General features: G+C 55.5%; 7 protein-coding genes across 7 annotated transcripts; 5 read left to right on the top strand and 2 right to left on the bottom strand.

Moving 5' to 3' along the window:
* The first annotated feature begins 147 nt into the window (after positions 1–147).
* Positions 148–1,216, top strand: F5Z01DRAFT_432413 (Fms-interacting protein-domain-containing protein). The gene is made up of 3 exons (XM_046259691.1): positions 148–643; positions 700–943; positions 994–1,216. Exons 1-3 carry the CDS (start codon positions 297–299, stop codon positions 1,033–1,035), a joined length of 633 nt encoding a protein of 210 aa, XP_046113936.1. The 5' UTR covers positions 148–296; the 3' UTR covers positions 1,036–1,216.
* Positions 1,217–4,834: 3,618 nt separating this feature from the next.
* Positions 4,835–7,252, top strand: F5Z01DRAFT_432474 (uncharacterized protein). The gene is made up of 2 exons (XM_046259693.1): positions 4,835–5,594; positions 5,747–7,252. Exons 1-2 carry the CDS (start codon positions 5,001–5,003, stop codon positions 7,121–7,123), a joined length of 1,971 nt encoding a protein of 656 aa, XP_046113937.1. The 5' UTR covers positions 4,835–5,000; the 3' UTR covers positions 7,124–7,252.
* Positions 7,253–7,824: 572 nt separating this feature from the next.
* F5Z01DRAFT_432563 (ThiJ/PfpI family protein) lies at positions 7,825–8,995 on the top strand. Its single transcript, XM_046259694.1, has 2 exons — positions 7,825–8,632; positions 8,687–8,995. The coding sequence occupies exons 1-2, from the start codon at positions 8,101–8,103 to the stop codon at positions 8,818–8,820; spliced, it is 666 nt and encodes a 221-aa protein (XP_046113938.1). The 5' UTR covers positions 7,825–8,100; the 3' UTR covers positions 8,821–8,995.
* A 16-nt stretch (positions 8,996–9,011) lies between these two features.
* Positions 9,012–11,125, top strand: F5Z01DRAFT_714909 (uncharacterized protein). The gene is made up of 3 exons (XM_046266510.1): positions 9,012–9,275; positions 9,381–9,857; positions 9,914–11,125. The coding sequence occupies exons 1-3, from the start codon at positions 9,189–9,191 to the stop codon at positions 10,760–10,762; spliced, it is 1,413 nt and encodes a 470-aa protein (XP_046113939.1). The 5' UTR covers positions 9,012–9,188; the 3' UTR covers positions 10,763–11,125.
* Positions 11,124–14,332, top strand: F5Z01DRAFT_714911 (kinase-like domain-containing protein). Its single transcript, XM_046266511.1, has 5 exons — positions 11,124–11,748; positions 11,801–13,169; positions 13,224–13,341; positions 13,381–13,473; positions 13,523–14,332. The coding sequence occupies exons 1-5, from the start codon at positions 11,517–11,519 to the stop codon at positions 14,207–14,209; spliced, it is 2,499 nt and encodes an 832-aa protein (XP_046113940.1). The 5' UTR covers positions 11,124–11,516; the 3' UTR covers positions 14,210–14,332.
* Positions 14,293–16,051, bottom strand: F5Z01DRAFT_667571 (Endonuclease/exonuclease/phosphatase). Its single transcript, XM_046264286.1, has one exon. The coding sequence runs from the start codon at positions 15,763–15,765 to the stop codon at positions 14,380–14,382; it is 1,386 nt and encodes a 461-aa protein (XP_046113941.1). The 5' UTR covers positions 15,766–16,051; the 3' UTR covers positions 14,293–14,379.
* A 34-nt stretch (positions 16,052–16,085) lies between these two features.
* On the bottom strand, positions 16,086–18,427 carry F5Z01DRAFT_432706 (uncharacterized protein). Its single transcript, XM_046259697.1, has 2 exons — positions 16,544–18,427; positions 16,086–16,485 (listed from the first exon to the last, which is right to left on the bottom strand). The coding sequence occupies exons 1-2, from the start codon at positions 17,949–17,951 to the stop codon at positions 16,463–16,465; spliced, it is 1,431 nt and encodes a 476-aa protein (XP_046113942.1). The 5' UTR covers positions 17,952–18,427; the 3' UTR covers positions 16,086–16,462.
* Positions 18,428–18,473: the final 46 nt, after the last annotated feature.

Here is an 18,473-nt window from a genome sequence, read left to right on the forward strand (position 1 = left end):
TGCCGTGACAGCATCATGGGTACATGTAGTCAGCAAATGTAGTTGCGCGAATCAAAAGTGATAGTGACGAGTCTCAGAACGAAAACCCGCGTGTGAACTGTGAAGAGGTAATAAAGAGGCCCCGAGTCCATGTCCTGACTCAAGCCTGATGTTAAACCGTGACCACCGACTGTCGTTCCCGCACAAAAGCGGGAGCTAGCGCACCATTGCTGCAGCCTGCACCACAATAGAATCGACCTCATCGAACAATCAGAACTTCGACGACTACCCATCATCAACACCCCCAAGCCGCCACAATGAACGTCGATAATCTCATAACGGACCAGAAACTTAATGTCATTCTACAAACTTCGCACCAGGCCTGCGACCAGGCGCACGCGCTTGTTGACCTGATCGATCAAAACACTTCGGATACGCTCTCCGCGACGCAAAAGGCGGAAATATCGAAACAGCAATCGCTGCTCCTCGCCACGGTCGCGCAGCTGAGGGGCCTCAATCGACATGCGAACCTGGCAGCAAGAGATACCAAGGCTGTGACGCTCGAGGCGCGCCAAACGGTGGATAAGCTGCACCTTCAGCTGCAGAACCTCTATTACGAGCAAAACCATCTACAGGATGAGATTGCCGCATGCGAAAGCTACGAGTAGGCTGGCTCCCAAGCGCTCTCGTGGTTTGCGGAATAGCTGACCAGTGTCATAGTCACAAGTACCGCCAACTACCGCTGATGCCGGTGGACGAATTCCTCGCACAATATCCCGACCAGGCCACAGACGACGAGAATGCTCTGCTCTTTGCACGGATAGATCACGAACGCGTCGAAAGAGAGACGCTTGAGAACCAGCGACAGGAGCTGCTCAAGAGGAAGCAGAAACTCATTGCGGACAACAAGCGGCGGAAGGAGGATCTGGCCAACCTAGACAACGATTTGGAGAAGTTCATTGACGTGGGTAGAAGCTCGCCCGCTGGTCTTTGGATTACTAACGAGGCACCTAGGCTGCGAAACCCATCCAGAAGCTGTTCGAGAAGGAGGCCTGAAGCACGCAGAGGGGAAAGGTGTGTTAAACGTGGCTGTGGCAGGAAGCCAAAGACTTCATGTCGCTATCGACACTCATATCAGGGCGATATTACTTGTCACTTTGGAGCTCGCATTGTTGTGCTTCGTGCAGTACACGTACGGATGGGCATATCGCACAGCGCACGATCCGGATGCTCAGCAGACAACGTTTGGATGATTACAGCTCGGCTTGCATGGTGCTCTTGGTCGGGAGCTGGCGCTCAAAGCGGGAAACTAGCAATGTATTTAACGGCGTTTAGGATGATACCCTGTAGGTTTTAACAAGTACGTCCCAAAGTCGACATTGTCGCTTTGCGTGGACTATCACAAACGGCTCTCTTCATCACCAACGAGGCCGCCGACGGCAACATTGAAGGTCAAGTCTACCATATTCAGACACGCTCTCCGTACAGTTTCCGCAACCAAGCATCTCTCGGAGGAGTCTCAAAACGGTTGCTACAGAACTCCCACTCCCTCTCAGTCCCGAGGAGGCGCCTGCGATCAAAGTGAGATGTAGGAATGGATCGAAGAAGCCGTAAAGCCTCAAACTCTCCTCCCCAGCGGTGACTCCATCGTCTGGTCCGTGTCGTCGCCGTCCTCTGTCACCTTGCATTCGGTTGTGACGACCTTAAACGTCTTGTTTCGGTCACTGGGGGCCATGCCCAAGAGCTCTTCTAGGCTTGGTGCTTCTGCGAGACGATGGATCGATTCCATATTAAGGTAAATAAAGCTTAGACAACTTCTTATTCACAGCATCCATAGCATCATTGACCGGCGTCCCGTGCGTTCTGCTATTGCGGTAGTCATGTTCAAGGCGAACTAAGACTAGGCTCTGAATGCCACAAACGGCCTGGTTGAACTCTTCATCCTTGTCGTAGGAGGGGGGTGGCTAATTGTACCTTATGTACCATAATAAGGGGAGAGGGCAAGCTATGGACATCCTTCCGTGACCCATCCTCCTTCATCAGATACTAGTAGACTGGCTTGCTACTTGATCTCAGTATCAAGAGACACATTGTATTAGCTTTCTTCTCGAGTTAAAATAAACAATAGAGCTTTACGGACACTATCACACCAACACATAATGAGAATTGATTGCTTAATATATGCATATACGCATCACAACATGGGCTATGATCTCGTTAACGAGATATGCCCTCAGTATGGTATTCGCTTCATAATTATTGTAGGTAGCAACTTTCAGCCCCAATCGCAAGTCCTGCGGGACCTGCCACGAGATTCATTTCCCAGAACGGACCAGAGAGCCAATGAGAGTGCATTTCATGCGGTGATTGAAATTACAGTAGCAGGGGCCAATCGGCAACTCTCCCAGGAGCTAACACTGTGCAGATTTGACAGAGCGAGCTTCTCGAATGAGACAACATTCACCTTTGTGTGTCCATGTATAACGGCCCAATGTGGTTCCAGTTCGAGGCACGTTGTCGCTACGGGACTGTTATTAGTTCGCATCCAGCTGCCGGTGCGTGCAGTAAGGTCGTACTCTTGTTTTTAGATCGCAATCACCTGGTCTAATGGCAATGGTGCCCATGACCCTAATACTGGCACATGATGGATTTCCCGCATTAGTTATGCAGTTTCTTAGACGTGCATAATAAATCCACAGTCTCGCGCTGAAACTTGTTGTTCTACCGGTCGCCCTCAAAGAACTAGACATCGCGGGGCAGACCGTCGGCTTGAAGGACACGACGTAATACAGTACGTGGCCCGCCGTCGTCAGCTGCGAAAAGGTGCAACTACAAAGTCGATATAGTTACTTACTTGCCTTCTTTAGTGACAGCCGACTACGTAGTCGATATTCGAAGAATACTCTCGTCTGGAAGTGGCGCTTCCGCGAAGCCTGCAACACTAGCAGCATACCAATCGCGTGTGAGGCGTCGTCATCGCATTAGAGTCTACTTGTACGTACACGTAGAAACGGTCAACTGCGAGATCGCGGAACAATACCATCATTGATCTAGATACTAGTGAGATCTCCTAATTAGTGTGTGCTTCCATCACGAGGGCATTGGAGGAGGGATTCATCATGCGGCTGCTCACTGTTGGAACTTGGCGGCGCGTGATGCCACCAACAAACTGCTACGTACGGTTGGAGGCCTGCAGACTGGAACCAAGAAATTTATGACGGAGCCACGCATATCCGCACAGGTGCTATACCCGCAGCCTGCCGCATGCTTTGGTGTGACCCTGTGCGAATCATCAACCTCGCCAACCAACCAGCCTGCCTTTCTCTTCAATGCAGGACGGAGATTTCAGGAGGGGCCCGTCCCCGTCCATTGATCCCGTTCACGAAGGAATTTGTTTAGCTGTGGGGGACAAGGACGGTCTCTATTCGACCGTGCACTTGCGAGGCGTGAAACTCCGACATGGTCGCATAATTTAATGTCCATCTTCCGTGCTGAGAATTGTAAAGCACTTTCCACCCCAGCGAGTGTATTTCGTGCACAGACAGCTGAGCACGTTTGAACGAGACAGTCGACTACAATGACGTTGTTGGAATGCAGCGCCAGGCTCAGCCCCCAGTGCCTTGGATGGGCTGGGGCCTCGAAGACATGGAGCCTTTTGCCCAGTGAGACACAGATTCACACAGGGTCGATTGATTCAGATGCGCCCCACGCCAGTGACTATTAGTCTCCCGCCTGTGAAATTATTAGCGGCGAGATCCTGCCTCTAGTGCGCATTACAAGCTTTTATGAAGGCTTCGCGCTTCGAAGCAGCTGAGGTGGTGCTTGGCCTGTGGCTGACGGTTGAGACCCAGCCTCATAGGTATTCGGATCCTCGCCCACATGCCCGCGCTCATCGCCCGCCCAGCACGCTGCCACACCGGGCCCTGACATGACGCGGCACGGAGATGGCAACTAGGTTTTCTTCCTACGGTGGCATTGAGCAGTATGCAACCTCCGCACTTGATGTGGGCGTCTGTAGATCTGAACAGCACGATGTACCTCATGCTACGCTTACATCTCGGACCAAGGCATCAGTTGTACGAGGAGGAAGCGATTCCTATCGCCATTTGCAGCGCCAAGCGGTCCGCGGGGGCTCCAGTCAACCGCTCCAGTCTCTCGAGTCGAACCTCATGTCGTCTTCCCTGCACATGGCTGCTCCTGGCCAATCTAAGCTAGCCCAAATACAGCAATCGCACGGTGCCCATCTACGTGTACTACACGCTCATGTCTCTCGGTCTCTGTAACCATAGCCCCGGCGCGCGTCACCGTGCTTGACGCCTGCAGCGGGTTTCCTCGGTTCGATAGCTCTAGGTTCATGAGGTAGCAACAGCATTGCTGGGCCTGAGCCTCAGTGCCATAATTTGATGGTTTGTTTGGCTTTTTCAACCAAGGTAGCCGACTGCAGAACGCACACGAGGCCAGCCTGCTCAGTGAACGTACTAAAGTCTTTCAGGGGCCCATCTCAAATTTCGCTCCATGTCCACTGTCCAGTCCCTCAGGCTCATTAACCCCCGGTCAGGGATCATTATCCATAGGTGGGCTTGGCACTGTGGAGCACGCTATCCCCAAAGGCCAAGGCTGTACCAATTGCCCTGTCCCTCCCGTCAACTTCTCGCTCGTGGTCGTGGCTCTGGTCCCTGGCCGCGCTGAGCCTCCAGCCTCTCTCCGTCCGTCCCCTTTTACCGCCTTCCTTCCTCCTCCAGTCCTCCTCCTTCCTTCCCTCTTCCTCCCCCACGCCCTCTCCCACCTTCCCGTCTCGCCCTCCCTCGAATAACAACAGCGAGGTTCCTCTCGGCTCGCCCCGAACTCGTCTCTCCTTAAACCCTCGGCCCCTAAAGCGCGCGACATATTCCGCCCTCGACGTATCAGTCGCAGATCGGCTCTATTCGCAACTTGACCTAGGACGCGCAGATTCCCTACTCGAAACAAAGTACACTTAGTCGACACGGCATATCCCAGCATACAGGTTACGAGCAGCAAGAATGAGCCTCCTTGCGTGGTGTTCGAGACGGGTGGGAGGCCTGAGCATGATTGCGATCATTGCTCTGAGCTACTGGGTCATCACGTCCGAGTCGGTGGTCGAGCGACATGGCTACACGTTCGAGCACCCCGAGAGCAAGACCGCTGGCTACACGTCGCCCACGACGACGACGGGCGCGGGTATCTGGACAAGCATCTTTGTGTACTACTGCGTCCTGGTACACTTGGCCATCGCTACTTTCCCTCTGCGCGCGTGTTGGGCTGTCTGGGACATCACACAAACCCTGAGCCGCACTACGCGTAACTCTCTCAGGAACCTCAAGAGCCGCCCCATGCACCGCCGCGGATCATACGCCTCGGTTTCGAGCTCGGAAACGCTCATCTCGTCCGAGCCTCAGACGGCCGCTCCCTCTACTGCGACTAGCAGCGAAGCCGGGGATTTTGAGCCAGAGATGTACACCGACGGGGGCGATATCTCCAAGGGGGCGTCTGTGACACATGCCATCATCATCCCCAATTACAAGGAGGAGCTCGACACGCTTAAGGAGACTCTCGAGGTATTGGCGTCACACCCCCAGGCTCACAATTGCTACGATGTAAGTCCACGCCTCCAGTCCCTTATCAATTGGAATTTGGAGTTCAGTCCCACCCACGTGCTGCGAGCGCGGGGCGCTCTCGAACCAGCCACCACGAGTCGAATTGAGTCTTGCTAGTCAGGTCCGAAATGAAACTAACAGAGCCCCACCAGGTCTACCTCGGCATGGAGCAGCGCGAGCAAAATGGCGAAGCAAAGGCGCTCGGCTTGGTGCAGAATTTCGCGAAGAAGTTCCGCTCAATCGATTACGTTGTCCACCCAAGCGACATTCCTGGGGAGGCCGCCGGCAAGGGCAGCAATATTGGCTGGGCCGCACGCAAGCTGAGCGCAAAGTATGGCGAGAACCGCAAGAATGTTATTGTGACAGGAATCGACGCCGACAGTCACCTCGCCTCCAGCTATTTTGCGCAACTGACGGATATGCACCTAAACCACCCCGACACCGCATCGACTACCCTCTACGCCGCTCCCATCATCTTCGATCGCAATGCGCACAGCGTTCCCGCCATTGTCCGTATTGCTGACATTCTGTGGAGCGCTGGAGGCATGTCGGGTCTGTACCGCGGCTCTGCCATCGCGCCACCCACATCGGTGTACTCTCTGTCGCTCGAGTTGATTGATCGCGTTGGCGGCTGGGATACCGACGCAGAGGCCATTGGCGAGGATCTTCATATGTACGTCAAGTGCTTCTTTGCGCTCAACGGCAACATTACCAACCGCACAATCTTGAGCCCTGTCAGTCAGAGCAATGTGGCCGGCGGCGGCAAAGGCGGCCTCCGTGGTCTCTATGTCGATATGCAGGCGCGTTACAAGCAGGCTCTCCGCCACATGTGGGGTGCCCTTGATAGTGGCTTCGCCCTCCGCAAGACGGTTGAGATGTGGCAGAACCGAAAGCAGACGACAAGGGCTTTCCGACCCCTGCACCAGTCTGCTGGCGACAACTTCGACACATATTTCCCTGAGAGCCAGCTCGGCCCGCAGACGCCCGACTCACCACGCGAGAGCGGCATCTTCTCCGATGTGACACAGGAGGACATGCCCGAACCTCATCTGGAGAACCTCTTCTACATGGCTCACCGCCTGTTCGAGGCTCACATTATGCCTGTCCACATGACCGTCCTCGTCCTGGCGAGCACTATCTTCCTGTGGGCTACGGAAGGAAAAGAAGAGCTTGCCAGCCTCCGCTGGGTCATTGGGTGGTGTGGGCCCATCCGTGCCGTGGGCTTCATCGCCGTGGCTTGCTACATTGTCATGTACGAGCGCTACCACACCATCTGCGTGACGACCCGTGAGAAGGAAATGAAGGAGGCCGGCTTGTACGAGGGCATGTGCTTCTCGTACCGATCGTTCAAGACCAACTGGACCGATTACGCCATGATTCCCCTGGTCGCGCCCCTGTACGGCTCGATTCCTTGTATACAAGCAGAGATCACTCATTTCTGGACGATAGACCTGGTGTATACGGTCAGCAAGAAGGTCACGCGGCAGCGCGCGCGGTCCATCCATGACGCAGCTGCCGCCATGGCGTAATGCAGCATGGTCCGACAATTTCATTCGGGTTGGACCCGTGTTTTTCTTCTCTTTTTTCTTTCTTTCAGAAAAACGGCGTTTGACCAGATTTCTGGTCCACAGGAGCATGATACATGTCTGTATATAGATCGACTGCCATTTGGTTTCTTGTTCATATGCTTTGGCTTGGCATGGCATCGACATTGGCATAATACTTTTAACGCAGGGGTTTGGCAGCAACGACCGGAGTTCAGGGGAACACATCAGGCACGATGTGTCTACGACTGGTCATCACATTCGCTTTGACAACGGGACGGGACGGCACGACGAACGACATCAGGCAAGAGAGCAACGGGGGGCATTTGGGCCTTGGAGCCGACGAACAAGACTCCCCCGAACGGGAGGGGACCAAGCCAGACGGCGGAGCAAATGCGCGCCGTGGCATAATGAAGTGGGCGGTAGCCGATGTAAAGAGCCAGCATCTGGAATGGTCTCAGGCTGGCGGCATACCTAATGATTGCTCCGTAATCCTAATACGATAGAACGCCCGGGCAGTACAAAGTCGACTGCTCAAGGCTCGCTTGAACATAATTTTCCAGAATGCTCCGTGACTACTAGCCTCCGTGTGGGTACAATCTACAAGTGTAGTCTGGCGGTGTCACAAAGTACGTTGTTTGGTTGTCGTTTTGGCACTGGCGATAAGTTTGTTATGTGCCGCATGCTTGCAAAAGCGTATGAACCGATACAATGTAGGACCTGTGTTCTTCGGCGTAACTGTTGCCCGCTGCATCATCAGTCGCCGAAGCTGCCCGGATACAAGTCGGGCGTTCAAGTACGGAGTAGAGCACGTCGGAATACTGCAAGTCTGGCCGTGTCCGAGCGTGACTACGAGTATAGTGGCTATTGGTATATAATGAGGTACAATGACGGCTTTATTGGGAGAAGCATAATTCATCTTCCTCACTACAACTCACTCTCAAGCTTACAAGTCCGACATCATGTCTGCTCCTATTCACATCGGCGTCTTCATTCCCAATGAGGCCCAGTTCCTCGACACGGCCACTGTCGATGTCCTGGGAAGCATGTCGAGGGAGTACCTGGAATTGGTTCCCATCCCCCAACAGATCATCGACATGGCGCCCAAGACGACCATCTCGTACATCACGTCGCCGCGAAACGGCAAGGACATCCCGATGACTTCAGGCGGCAGGCTCAAGGCCACGCATCACTATGGTGACGCCGACGTTGCGCCTGGCAAGCTGAGCGTCATTGTGGTCCCGGGTCCGTACCCGGATGCCAAGTTTGATAAGGAGGGCTTGCAGTGGCTCCACGACCACAGCCAGATTGAGGGCGTCGACATTCTGAGCGTGTGCACCGGTGTCCTTGTCTGCGGCGAGGCGGGTATCTTGGAGGGCAAGACGGTCAGTGGGCCCAAGATGATGCAGGACGAGTTGCAGAAGAAGTATCCTACTGCCACTTTCACCGGCGCAAATCAGAGATGGGTCAGGGATGGCAACCTTTGGTCCAGTGGTGAGTTTTCCTGCCATTCACATGCACAAGGCGGTAGCGCTGACGAGTGATTAGGTGGTGTTACCAATGGCAACGACCTGATGGCAGCGTTTGCGAGGGAATCGGGCAGATGGCCTCAGCCAGTGGTCGATCTTGGTCTGGAAATAACAGACGTCGGCGACAGGAAGCAGTTCTATAACGAGTCGTAAGTTCACTCGTTGATGAAGATATCATGGGTGGAGGTGGATGGTGCAGTGATGCAATGCCAGCCTGCCAGTGGGAGTTTGGGTGGGGCGCGGCCGTTGCTGAGACAGCCACCGATTAGAGTCTTATCGCGCGCTATGATTCGTCACAGGCTCACCGCTGTGGGGCTTCCAAAAATTTCTAGAGAAGTTAGCCTGAGGGCGTCAGTTTGCACGAACTACGCCTCGAACTTTTGCATCCGTCTTTTCTCTCTCTACTACACATTCCTCTGTGCCACAAGTGATTGATCTTTTCCGCACACTCAAGATCGCCATTTCAATCCTCTCTTTCTTGTGTCATTTCTGATCAATCCTCTTCAACACCTTTCACAATCATGTCTGCCGTTCCTGGTCCTGTGTACGGGCTCGAGATCCCGCCTGGCGAGATCTTGATCCCCGCTGGCACTGACTTCCCTGCCTCTGTAAGTCATCCTCTGCGATTCATCATGTGCGCACGCAGTCAAAATGTGCTGCGCAATGATGCGCGCCCGTCTTCCGCTTCACGCGACTAACAATGGCGCCTTCAGTTCCGCATCACCATGGCTGCTGTCGACCCTACCCAGGAGCCCGAGGCTGATGAGAGTGGCAACATCCCCAGTGTCCCTCGCTCTACCCTTCGCATTGTCAAGCGCACCTTCCCGGGCCTCGACGATGAGGAGGATGAGGAGCTTGACGAGGAGGCCCTGCGCGCCTTGATCGGCGAGAACAGCGATGATGAGGACTCTGATGACGAGCCCAACGGCGGCCCCAGCGACCCCGCCAAAAGCAAGAAGCAGAAGCAGTCTGCCGCCATCAAGGCGCTCCTTGCTGCCACCAACAGCGACGATGATGACGAGGAGATGGACGATGCCAAGCCCAACGGCGTCTCCAAGTCCTCCAAGGCGAAGGGCAAGGCCCCCGCTAGCGACGACGACGACGAGGATGAGGACGACGATGAGGACGACGACAGCGAGGATGGCGGCGACATGGAGGACTTTGTTGTCTGCACTCTCGACACCGAGCGCGTAAGAAAATTGTCCTTTCCGTTTCGTATCAGCCGCTGATGCTAACCTGACTGCAGCACTACCAGCAGCCCCTCGACATCACTGTCTCCCACAGCGAGCAGGTCTTCTTTGTCGTTTCCGGTACCCACTCTATCCACCTGACTGGCAACTACATCATGGCCGACGAGGATGAGGACGATGAGGATGACGAGGACGAGTACGACCTCTCCCCTGATGAGCTCGACTTCACCATGGGCGAGGACATGGATGAGGACGAGAGCGATGAGCTCGACGACGTCGACAACCCTCGCGTCACCGAGGTCGACTCCGAGGAGGAGGCCCCCAAGTTGGTCGAGGCCAAGAAGGGCAAGAACAAGCGCGCCGCCGAGGCCGAGTCGCTCGACGAGATCATGGCCGCCGACGAGGCCAAGCTCTCCAAGAAGGACAAGAAGAAGCTCAAGAACAACAAGGGCGAGGCTGTCGCCGCCGCCGAGGAGGCCAAGAAGGACAAGAAGGTCCAGTTCGCCAAGAACCTCGAGCAGGGTCCTACTGGGTCCACTGCTGAGAAGGCCAAGGCCACCAAGGCCACCGTGGGCGTCAAGAATGTCAACGGCGTCACCGTTGACGACCGCACCATTGGCAGCGGCCGCACCGTGAAGAACGGCGACTCGGTCGGCGTTCGCTACATTGGCAAGCTCTCCAACGGCAAGCAGTTTGACGCCAACAAGAAGGGCAAGCCCTTCACCTTCAAGGTCGGCAAGGGCGAGGTCATCAAGGGCTGGGACGTTGGTGTCGTGGGCATGGCCATTGGCGGCGAGCGTCGTCTGACCATCCCTGCTCACCTCGGCTACGGCTCGAGGGGCATGCCCGGCATCCCTGCCAACAGCCAACTGACCTTTGATGTCAAGCTGCTCGAGATCAAGTGAGCGAACGGCGGTTGTATAGATTCCAGATGGGCCCTGCTCCCGGCTCCTTCACGTTGAGCAAGACGGAGCGACATGAAGCAGCTCGTCTTCCTGACATGGATGTGTTTCCTTACCACTTTGGCGTTCTGTCGTTTTCATTTGGATTTTCGGTACCCGAGGCAGTGTAGAGTCTTAGACCTGCGAGAGTTGATACATTCCAGCGGGAAGGACAGGACGAGGATATGCATTGAGGGGATGGGTTCCTCGGGGCGCAGGGAAAAGTTGTTTTGTAAGGTATGCTGATATCAATCTGTGAGAACGTCAATGAACCAGATCCTGATGTCCACACAGTTATGGGAAGACTTAATGAGAAAGCTGAACCGTAACTTGACTTTCTTTTGCTTGTGTGCCATGAATCGTGAGCCACCTCGAGGCAAGTGCAGACAGGTGCCGACCCTACCTTACCTGGTATCTAAGTACTAAGTAAGTAATTGGCAGGCAGGCAGGTCCCTAACGCCTCGCAGTACTCACAGAAAGAGCAGTTGCCAACTTCTCCTCTGTTGTCTGAACGCTTCTGGCTCTACTCTGCTCACGTCTTCTCTCTCCTTTCTTCTGCATCGTCATCACTGTTACTGACCATCAGGTCGAGCCTCGCTCGCCAACAGTCTTTCTTTAGCAGTGCATTAGAACCCAACACCACTCACGCATTACCATTTATCAAGACTCAACAACCAGATAATCAGCGTACTCACGTTCTTTCGAGCTCCCCGTGGCCATGATGCGCCAAAATTGCGACAGGTGCAGCCGCATCGTCCTCGGACAAATTGCCGACAACCCACAGACGGCTCAGCCAGCTCTGCTACCCCGTGTTGCTCCTTCGCCAACCGTGAGCCAGAAGAGCGAGAGCCCAGCACCGCCCGAAGTGCCAAAGCTGCGTCATGCTGGCTCTCGTGTGTGGTCCGAACTTCGTGGCGCCATCAAAGCCGTTGGCAGGACAAGCCAGACAGGTACAGCAGGCACGAATCATGGCTAAGAAGGCCCTTCATGCTAATGATATAGGCTCAGAGGTCTCGACAACTGTGGACCTTGTACGGCGCAACACAGGAGCGGTACAAGATCACACCCTGGTGGAGGAGCCCTTGGTGCGCGCAGAGACAGATCCGCGGCTCGGCTCATCGTCTTCTCGATCACAGGGGAGCAGAGGATCAACAACGCGGGAGTTCGTTCGGAAACTGAAGCAGATCGGACTACCCGGCAATGGCACGGCTCTTGCACGTACTCAGCCAGGAAGACGCGGCAGCTCTTTTTACACTCCTCCCAACGTACAATCAGCTTCACGCAGTGAACAAGGTAGCACGCCGTTGACAGATCGGAGTGTCACTGAAGGTTACTCTACCGAGAAGACATCCACCGACTCGCGGTCTTCTGTCCTCACAAATGGGAAGTCAATGTGCCGAGCCAAGCGCCGTTTCCCTTGGACTCAGTCTAGCCCTGACTTCTCCCTCTGCACCATAGCGGAATCTGGTACGGAGCGCTTTGAACCTACAATTGCTACCGTGGAAAGGGCCGCTGCTGCCAAGGTATATCTTGAGGTGCGGCTTAACGAGAGGCTGTACCTCGCAGACTCCCGTGCCAGAAGAATGCGGCACCTAGAGGCCCAGCTTTATTACAGCCCTCACCTGAGAGAAGTGGAAAAGGACATTGTACGGTCCGGTGTGTTCACACAGGAATCGTGCCACTTGAGAGAGCTGCGAGTGCTCGAAGCAAAGAGTGAGGCCGCCGCCAGGGGTATCTCGAACGTCTCGCCCTTTCTGGATCACTACGAGCCAGTCAGAGTCCTTGGCAAAGGCAGTTTCGGCGTTGTCAAGCTGGTCCGAGAGAAGAACCAAGACCGGTCTGCAGCTCAGCACAAGCAAGTGTACGCCATGAAGATCATCCGCAAGTCAGAAATGCTGCGCAATAGTCAGGAGGGCCATTTGCGCGCGGAGCGAGACTTTCTAGTGGCTTCTGAGAACGCAGAATGGGTAGTTACTCTAATGTGCAGCTTCCAGGACGCTGCCAATCTCTATCTCGTGATGGAGTACATGCCTGGCGGCGACTTCCTCGGACTGTTAGTCCGCGAGAACATTCTGATCGAGAACGTGGCTTGCTTTTACATTGCCGAGATGATTCTGGCTGTGGAAGAGACGCATCGGCTTAAATTCATTCACCGTGACATCAAGCCAGACAATTTTCTCATCTCCGCCACGGGACATCTCAAGATTTCTGACTTTGGACTGGCGTTCGATGGTCATTGGTCTCACGATCTTTCATACTATAACTATCACCGATATTCGCTCTGTAGGAAACTGAACTTGGACCTTGCAGGAGACGAGACAGATTGCAGGGAGCGTCGCGATACACAAAAGCAGGTTGACAAGAACCGCATGTTCTAGGAAAGTGTCAGTCACCATGAGAAGATCGAGCGGAGAGTGATCGAAAGGCACGGCAGCAACGACGAAGGCCGCAACCTTGAGGACCTCGTTGGAAGCAGAAATAGAAGCGCAATTCGTGCTGCAGCTTGCTCAGTCGTGGGAACCAGCCAGTACATGGCGCCAGAAGTCATCGAAGGGCGGGCGTATGATGGGAGATGCGACTAGTGGAGCATCGGCATCATTTTGTATGAGTGTCTGTACGGCCATACGCCCTTCCTTTCTGATGAGGGCCGACAGAAGACGAAGGAGAACATCACGGTATGTTGTGGCGCTGACATGGAGGATGTCTCATGATAACATCTTGCAGAATTTCCAATCTCGCTTCTTCTTCCCGCACAAGCCTCATGTCTCCGACAAAGGTCAGGATTTACTGCTGAAGCTGATCCGGCACAGGAGCGACCGTCTGTGCTCCCGGAGATACAAGCTGAAAGACAACGGTCAGCTGGATGCTGGCAGGTCAACAGACTTTCTCGGGCGCCACGTCTTCGCCGACGACGGCGAGGACATCAAGGCTCATCGTTGGTTCCGAAACGTGCCATGGGACCAACTGCACATGCTGACAGCTCCCTTTGTCCCTCGGGTGGACGGCCCAGAAGACACGCGGTACTTTGACGAGTCAGACACCGTCGCAGATATGACTGTTGCGCACGGGGAGCGAGCACTCACGCCAGCAGAGGTCAGGTGTGTTCTAGAGGAGTGCCATCCAGCAACACGAAACTTGGCGGTCGACTTGGTCTCCAAACCTGCTGTTGAAGCCAGGCTTCCCGGCATTGACCAGCAGATTGATGATGCACTGGATGTTCCTCCTGACGAGAAGTCACTACTCAAGCGCTTCGTGAGGGAATGCGCCCCGAAAGAACGCAAGAGACCACGCGACAAGATCCTCCGAGACCCTAAAACCAGGGATGTGGCTCTGGATATCAGGAAGAAAACGGCGTTTTCCGGTTACACCTGGAAGCGAATGACGCCGAGGACGTATGTGGGATTATTGTGAGGAAGTGTAAGCTCCGTTGGATTAGGAGAGGGCATCTCTCCACATCGGCTTGTTCATAACCTACGGGAAGTTGCTCGATGGGGAAGATTGCAAGTAGTTCTTAAGTTTCTATCGTTATTGGATAATTATTATGGAGAGCATGCATACCTCGGGGCCATTGCTCAGTGTCACTACTGGAGAGATCCGTAGACTGTTGTTTGAGAGTTCCCCGAGCCGACTGCCTTTGCATTGCGAATCTCCCATTCAAACTCTCTGAGACTCCGCAGCTCGCTATTGAAGAAGAGCAACGATAGTAGCCCTTCGATTGTGCACCCGGTCAACACAAGGCTAGCGACGAGCATGAGGATGAACGCAATGTAGCTGTGCGGCACGAACCACACAGCTACCAAACAGGCGACCCATAGGAGAAGCCCTACGTAGAAGCGAGTCCTCCGCCAGAACTTCTGGCTGTGCTCTCGCGTCGTGTACCACTGCAGTCTTTCCAGAATCTGGTCGTACATATCGAGACTATATTTGTCTTTCACCTGCGCCGTCTTCGGGGCTGGCTGCGTGGGCAGCGATGGATCAGCACCAGGGCGCTTCAACGTCGTCAAGACACCAAAGTGATCTGACAGAGATACGTGCAGCTCTGGGTGCCTCTCTGTCATGACTACTTTAGCGCCCTTGATGAGCCAGTCTTCCGATCCGGCGACAGACGTCGAGACGAAGACGTAGTCCAGCCGCTGACCATGCGGATCCGCTTCATCAGGACTCACGGGCTGGGGGTCCCCTTTCAGGAGCTTCTTCTGCGCCTCCTTGGACCAGCGCCATGTATTGAGCACATTGTTGCTAGTCATGCCATTTTCGACAATGTTGTGCCGCGCCGTGGGGGGGGCCTTGTGATTCGGACCCAGGGCGCTCTGGGGATGCAGCGCGCGCCACGAGTCCTGCAGCGCAGACGTGGTCTGATCGAGCAGGAGGCGGTAGGGAAGAGAGTCGGGACGCATGTTCCAGTCGCCCGCCGCAATGATCAGGCGTCCCTTGTGCATCGAGTCCCTGATCAGCTTGCCAGCCTGCCACGACTGGGCGAGGCGGTGGGTGATGTAGCTGTCGCGGGGCCCGCTCTCGTACGGCGCGTGCGTGTGCGTGTTGAAGATGTCGACGAGACCCTGCGGTCCGCCTGGACCCGGTGCAATGCGAATGGTGGCGCGCGCGATGCCCTTGCCCACGAACCAGTCACCCCGCCAGAAGGCCGTGGGACGTCCGTTGAGGGTGTAGGGTGTGAAGGTGCTCTCCTCGATGGGGTACCTGCTCAGTATGGCGAGGCCACCGCCAAAGGCGCCGGAGAAGTAGTATTTGCCATAGGGGAGGAGATCCACGGTGGCCTGGCGGATGAGGTGGTAGTCGCTCTGGGTGAAGAGCTCCTGGAGACAGACGATGGCGGGTGCCAGGGCGTTGATGTGCTTGCCGATCTCGGTCATGCGCTGGGGACGGAGGGCAGAGATGTGGAGGAGACCCCATACGTTGAGAGTGAGGACTGATATTTCATCCGGGGGGTCATGCTGGGCGGTGGCCATGATGGTGGTGAGCAAGTGTGACGATGGCTCAAGTGAGCCAGTGTCGCCGGTCAGAAATGTTCTAGGCAGCTAGAGACGCGGTGCAACAGACGCTCTGTACTTGTTTAGTAAAGCAAGGCCATGGTGGTCTCTGCTGGTTGGTGAGTAAAGTTTGTGAGGTTGTTGTTGTTTTGTCTTGGTGTAATGTGTTGCTGTGACATCGTGTGGAAAAGTGGTAGACGGTACGCCATCAGTTGCCCACCACTTCGCCGTGGAAATACACATCAAGATCACGTCCGAGTTAGAGACATTCAAATAGCCCTGGAAAGGCAATTTTTGGTATATTAGCAACGAGCGATCGAAGGTGGAAGTCAATATGGGCCAGACGTAGGGTAAACTGCATGGCCGAGGCCTCTAACGGTATCGCTAGTGGCAGCAAGATCAAGCAGACGAGATCCAACCTCACTGAGAACGCATTCATATCAAACAAACTATCGTTCATTATAAGCTCTACGATAATCCCTGCACTGCATTCATTCGACCGCCCCCAACAAGCCACGCCAAGATAATCGTTCTTTGCTTTTTGCATACCCTTTGGTAGTAAATCCGATGATGCGCCTCAAAACGTAGAAAGTGAACAAAAAGAAATTACATGACGGAAAACGGCCGCACGGTTGTCTCCTGGTCAGACGCCGGACCGCTGCGGCAGCAACCTGATCTACACGCGGTGCTTCTCCGATTCTGCGTCGCACGTTAGTCAGTCTCTGTTCGCTCATATCAAAAAGCCCTGGGAACTCACCAAGACGAGAGTACAGCATGTACAGGGCCATGCGGTTGCACTCCTCCGTTCCAGTCACGGTCACGAGACGCTCATTACTATTGTCTTGCGGGTCGTTGATCTTGATCATGCTGCCGCTCATCTGGCGTATCTCGTTGATCTTCTGGCCGCCCTTTCCGATGATGGCGCCCACCATGTCGTTGGGAATGTAGATCTGCTGCGTGATCGGGCCACCGGGCGCACCGGCAGGGGCTCCCTGCTGGGGAGGCATAGGCTGGCCTTGCGGCTGCTGCGGCGGCCCGCCCATATGAGGCTGCGCGTGAGCAGGGGCGCCGTAGCCGGCGTGCGGTCCTCCGTACGGCTGCGGTACAGGCTGCTGAGGGTGTCCGTGAGCGCCGTGCGGGGGATACTGTGGCGGGTACGCCTGGGGAGGCATGTGTCCACCGCGACGGTCGTTTTGGCGGTAGTAGTTCTCGCCCCGACCAAAGTGGCCGGACGCGGGCTGTGGTGAGTAGGGCACGACCTGCATCCCGCCGGGGATGGAGCCGGCAGGCTGGCCGCTGCGCGTGGCATAGGCCGAGGCTGCGGGGCCTCCAAAACGCTCGTTCAACTGCTCTAGGAGGGTACTACCCACATAGTACGTAGCAATGTGCACGGCGTCCGCAACACCCATCACGACGAGCGACCTCTCGCTCGACATGGGCAGACACGAGTCGGAAGCGTTGAGTCGGGCACCCGAAGCCTCCTGGATCTCGCGGATTCGAGCGCCACCCTTGCCAATGATGGAACCGATCAGGATGTGAGGCACCAAGAGGCGCAGGGGGTAGGTCTTGGACGAGGCCGTGGAGGCCTCGTTCAGGGGCTCGTTGTTCAAGGTGCGGATGATCAGGCCAAAAGCCTTGGCAGCAGCGTCCACTATACCGCTGACTGTCAGGATTCGCTCGACCGCCCCCTTCTGGTAGTCGCTGACGGTGCACTTGGCGTTGGAGAGCTTGCGAATGTTGGAGACGTTCTCGCCGCCCTTGCCAATGATCGTGGCCGCCTCGGGGCTGGAGATGACAGCGCGGATGTGTATCCAGGCCGTCTCGTCGTGCGCCGATGCCGAGTTGACGGCTGTTTCTGTCGTGGAAGCCACGGTGGCCGCCGCCGCCTTGGGGTCAGCTACTTCCGGCATGGGCTCCGCCTCTTCGCCGACGGTGACACTGGCGCCGTCGTCATCGCCATCCTCGTGCGCCGCAGGTTCGGGCGCGGCTTGCTCCTCGGTGGCGACGGGGGCCGCTTCGTGTTCGACTTCATTGTCGTGCTGCACGACCTTGTCGAGGGCAGGTCGCTTGGCGTCGGGCTGGTCGCCCTCGTGCGAAGGTGATGAAGGCGCCTCGAGGGGACGCTTGGCTGAGTTGGTCGTCTGGGTTGGCGGGGATGCAGACATTGTGGCGATTGGAAACTTTCTTCACACGCGTATGTAAATTTGATCTTCTTCTTTTTTCTTCTTTTTCTTCTAGGCTCGTCTATCTACACTCAGGGGTTTTCAAGGAAAACGTGCTGGTGTAGTGACTGGGCCGGGTGACAAGGTCGATGCTCCTCGCGCAGGTTGGAAGTGGCTGTGATCGGGAATGTGTCGCGAGAGAGGGCGTAGTTGGGATCAAGCAAGGGCTGGAATTGGAACTGTGCGCGCGCGCTGTGATGTGCTCCTCTAGGAATCGTCGGGTGCTGGTGCAGCGTGTCGTGATTCAAGGTTCCCGAGGGCGACGTAGGGACGGACGGACGGGTGGGAGATTGTGTGATGCGATCGGCAACGGAGGGCTCGAAAAGCAGAAAGAAGAGGCAGCCGCTCAATTTCAAACCTTGTGACCGTTTGCTTTCTGATGAAATTAGCCGGGGCGAAGCTATCCTCGAGCTGGCCGTTTGATCGAAGAGCGTCGGTGTCGGTTCGTTCGTAGCGCTTCGTAGG

Source organism: Emericellopsis atlantica (genome assembly GCF_019669845.1).
Source record: "Emericellopsis atlantica unplaced genomic scaffold F5Z01scaffold_44, whole genome shotgun sequence".
In the NCBI taxonomy this organism is placed as follows: Eukaryota; Fungi; Ascomycota; class Sordariomycetes; order Hypocreales; family Bionectriaceae; genus Emericellopsis; species Emericellopsis atlantica.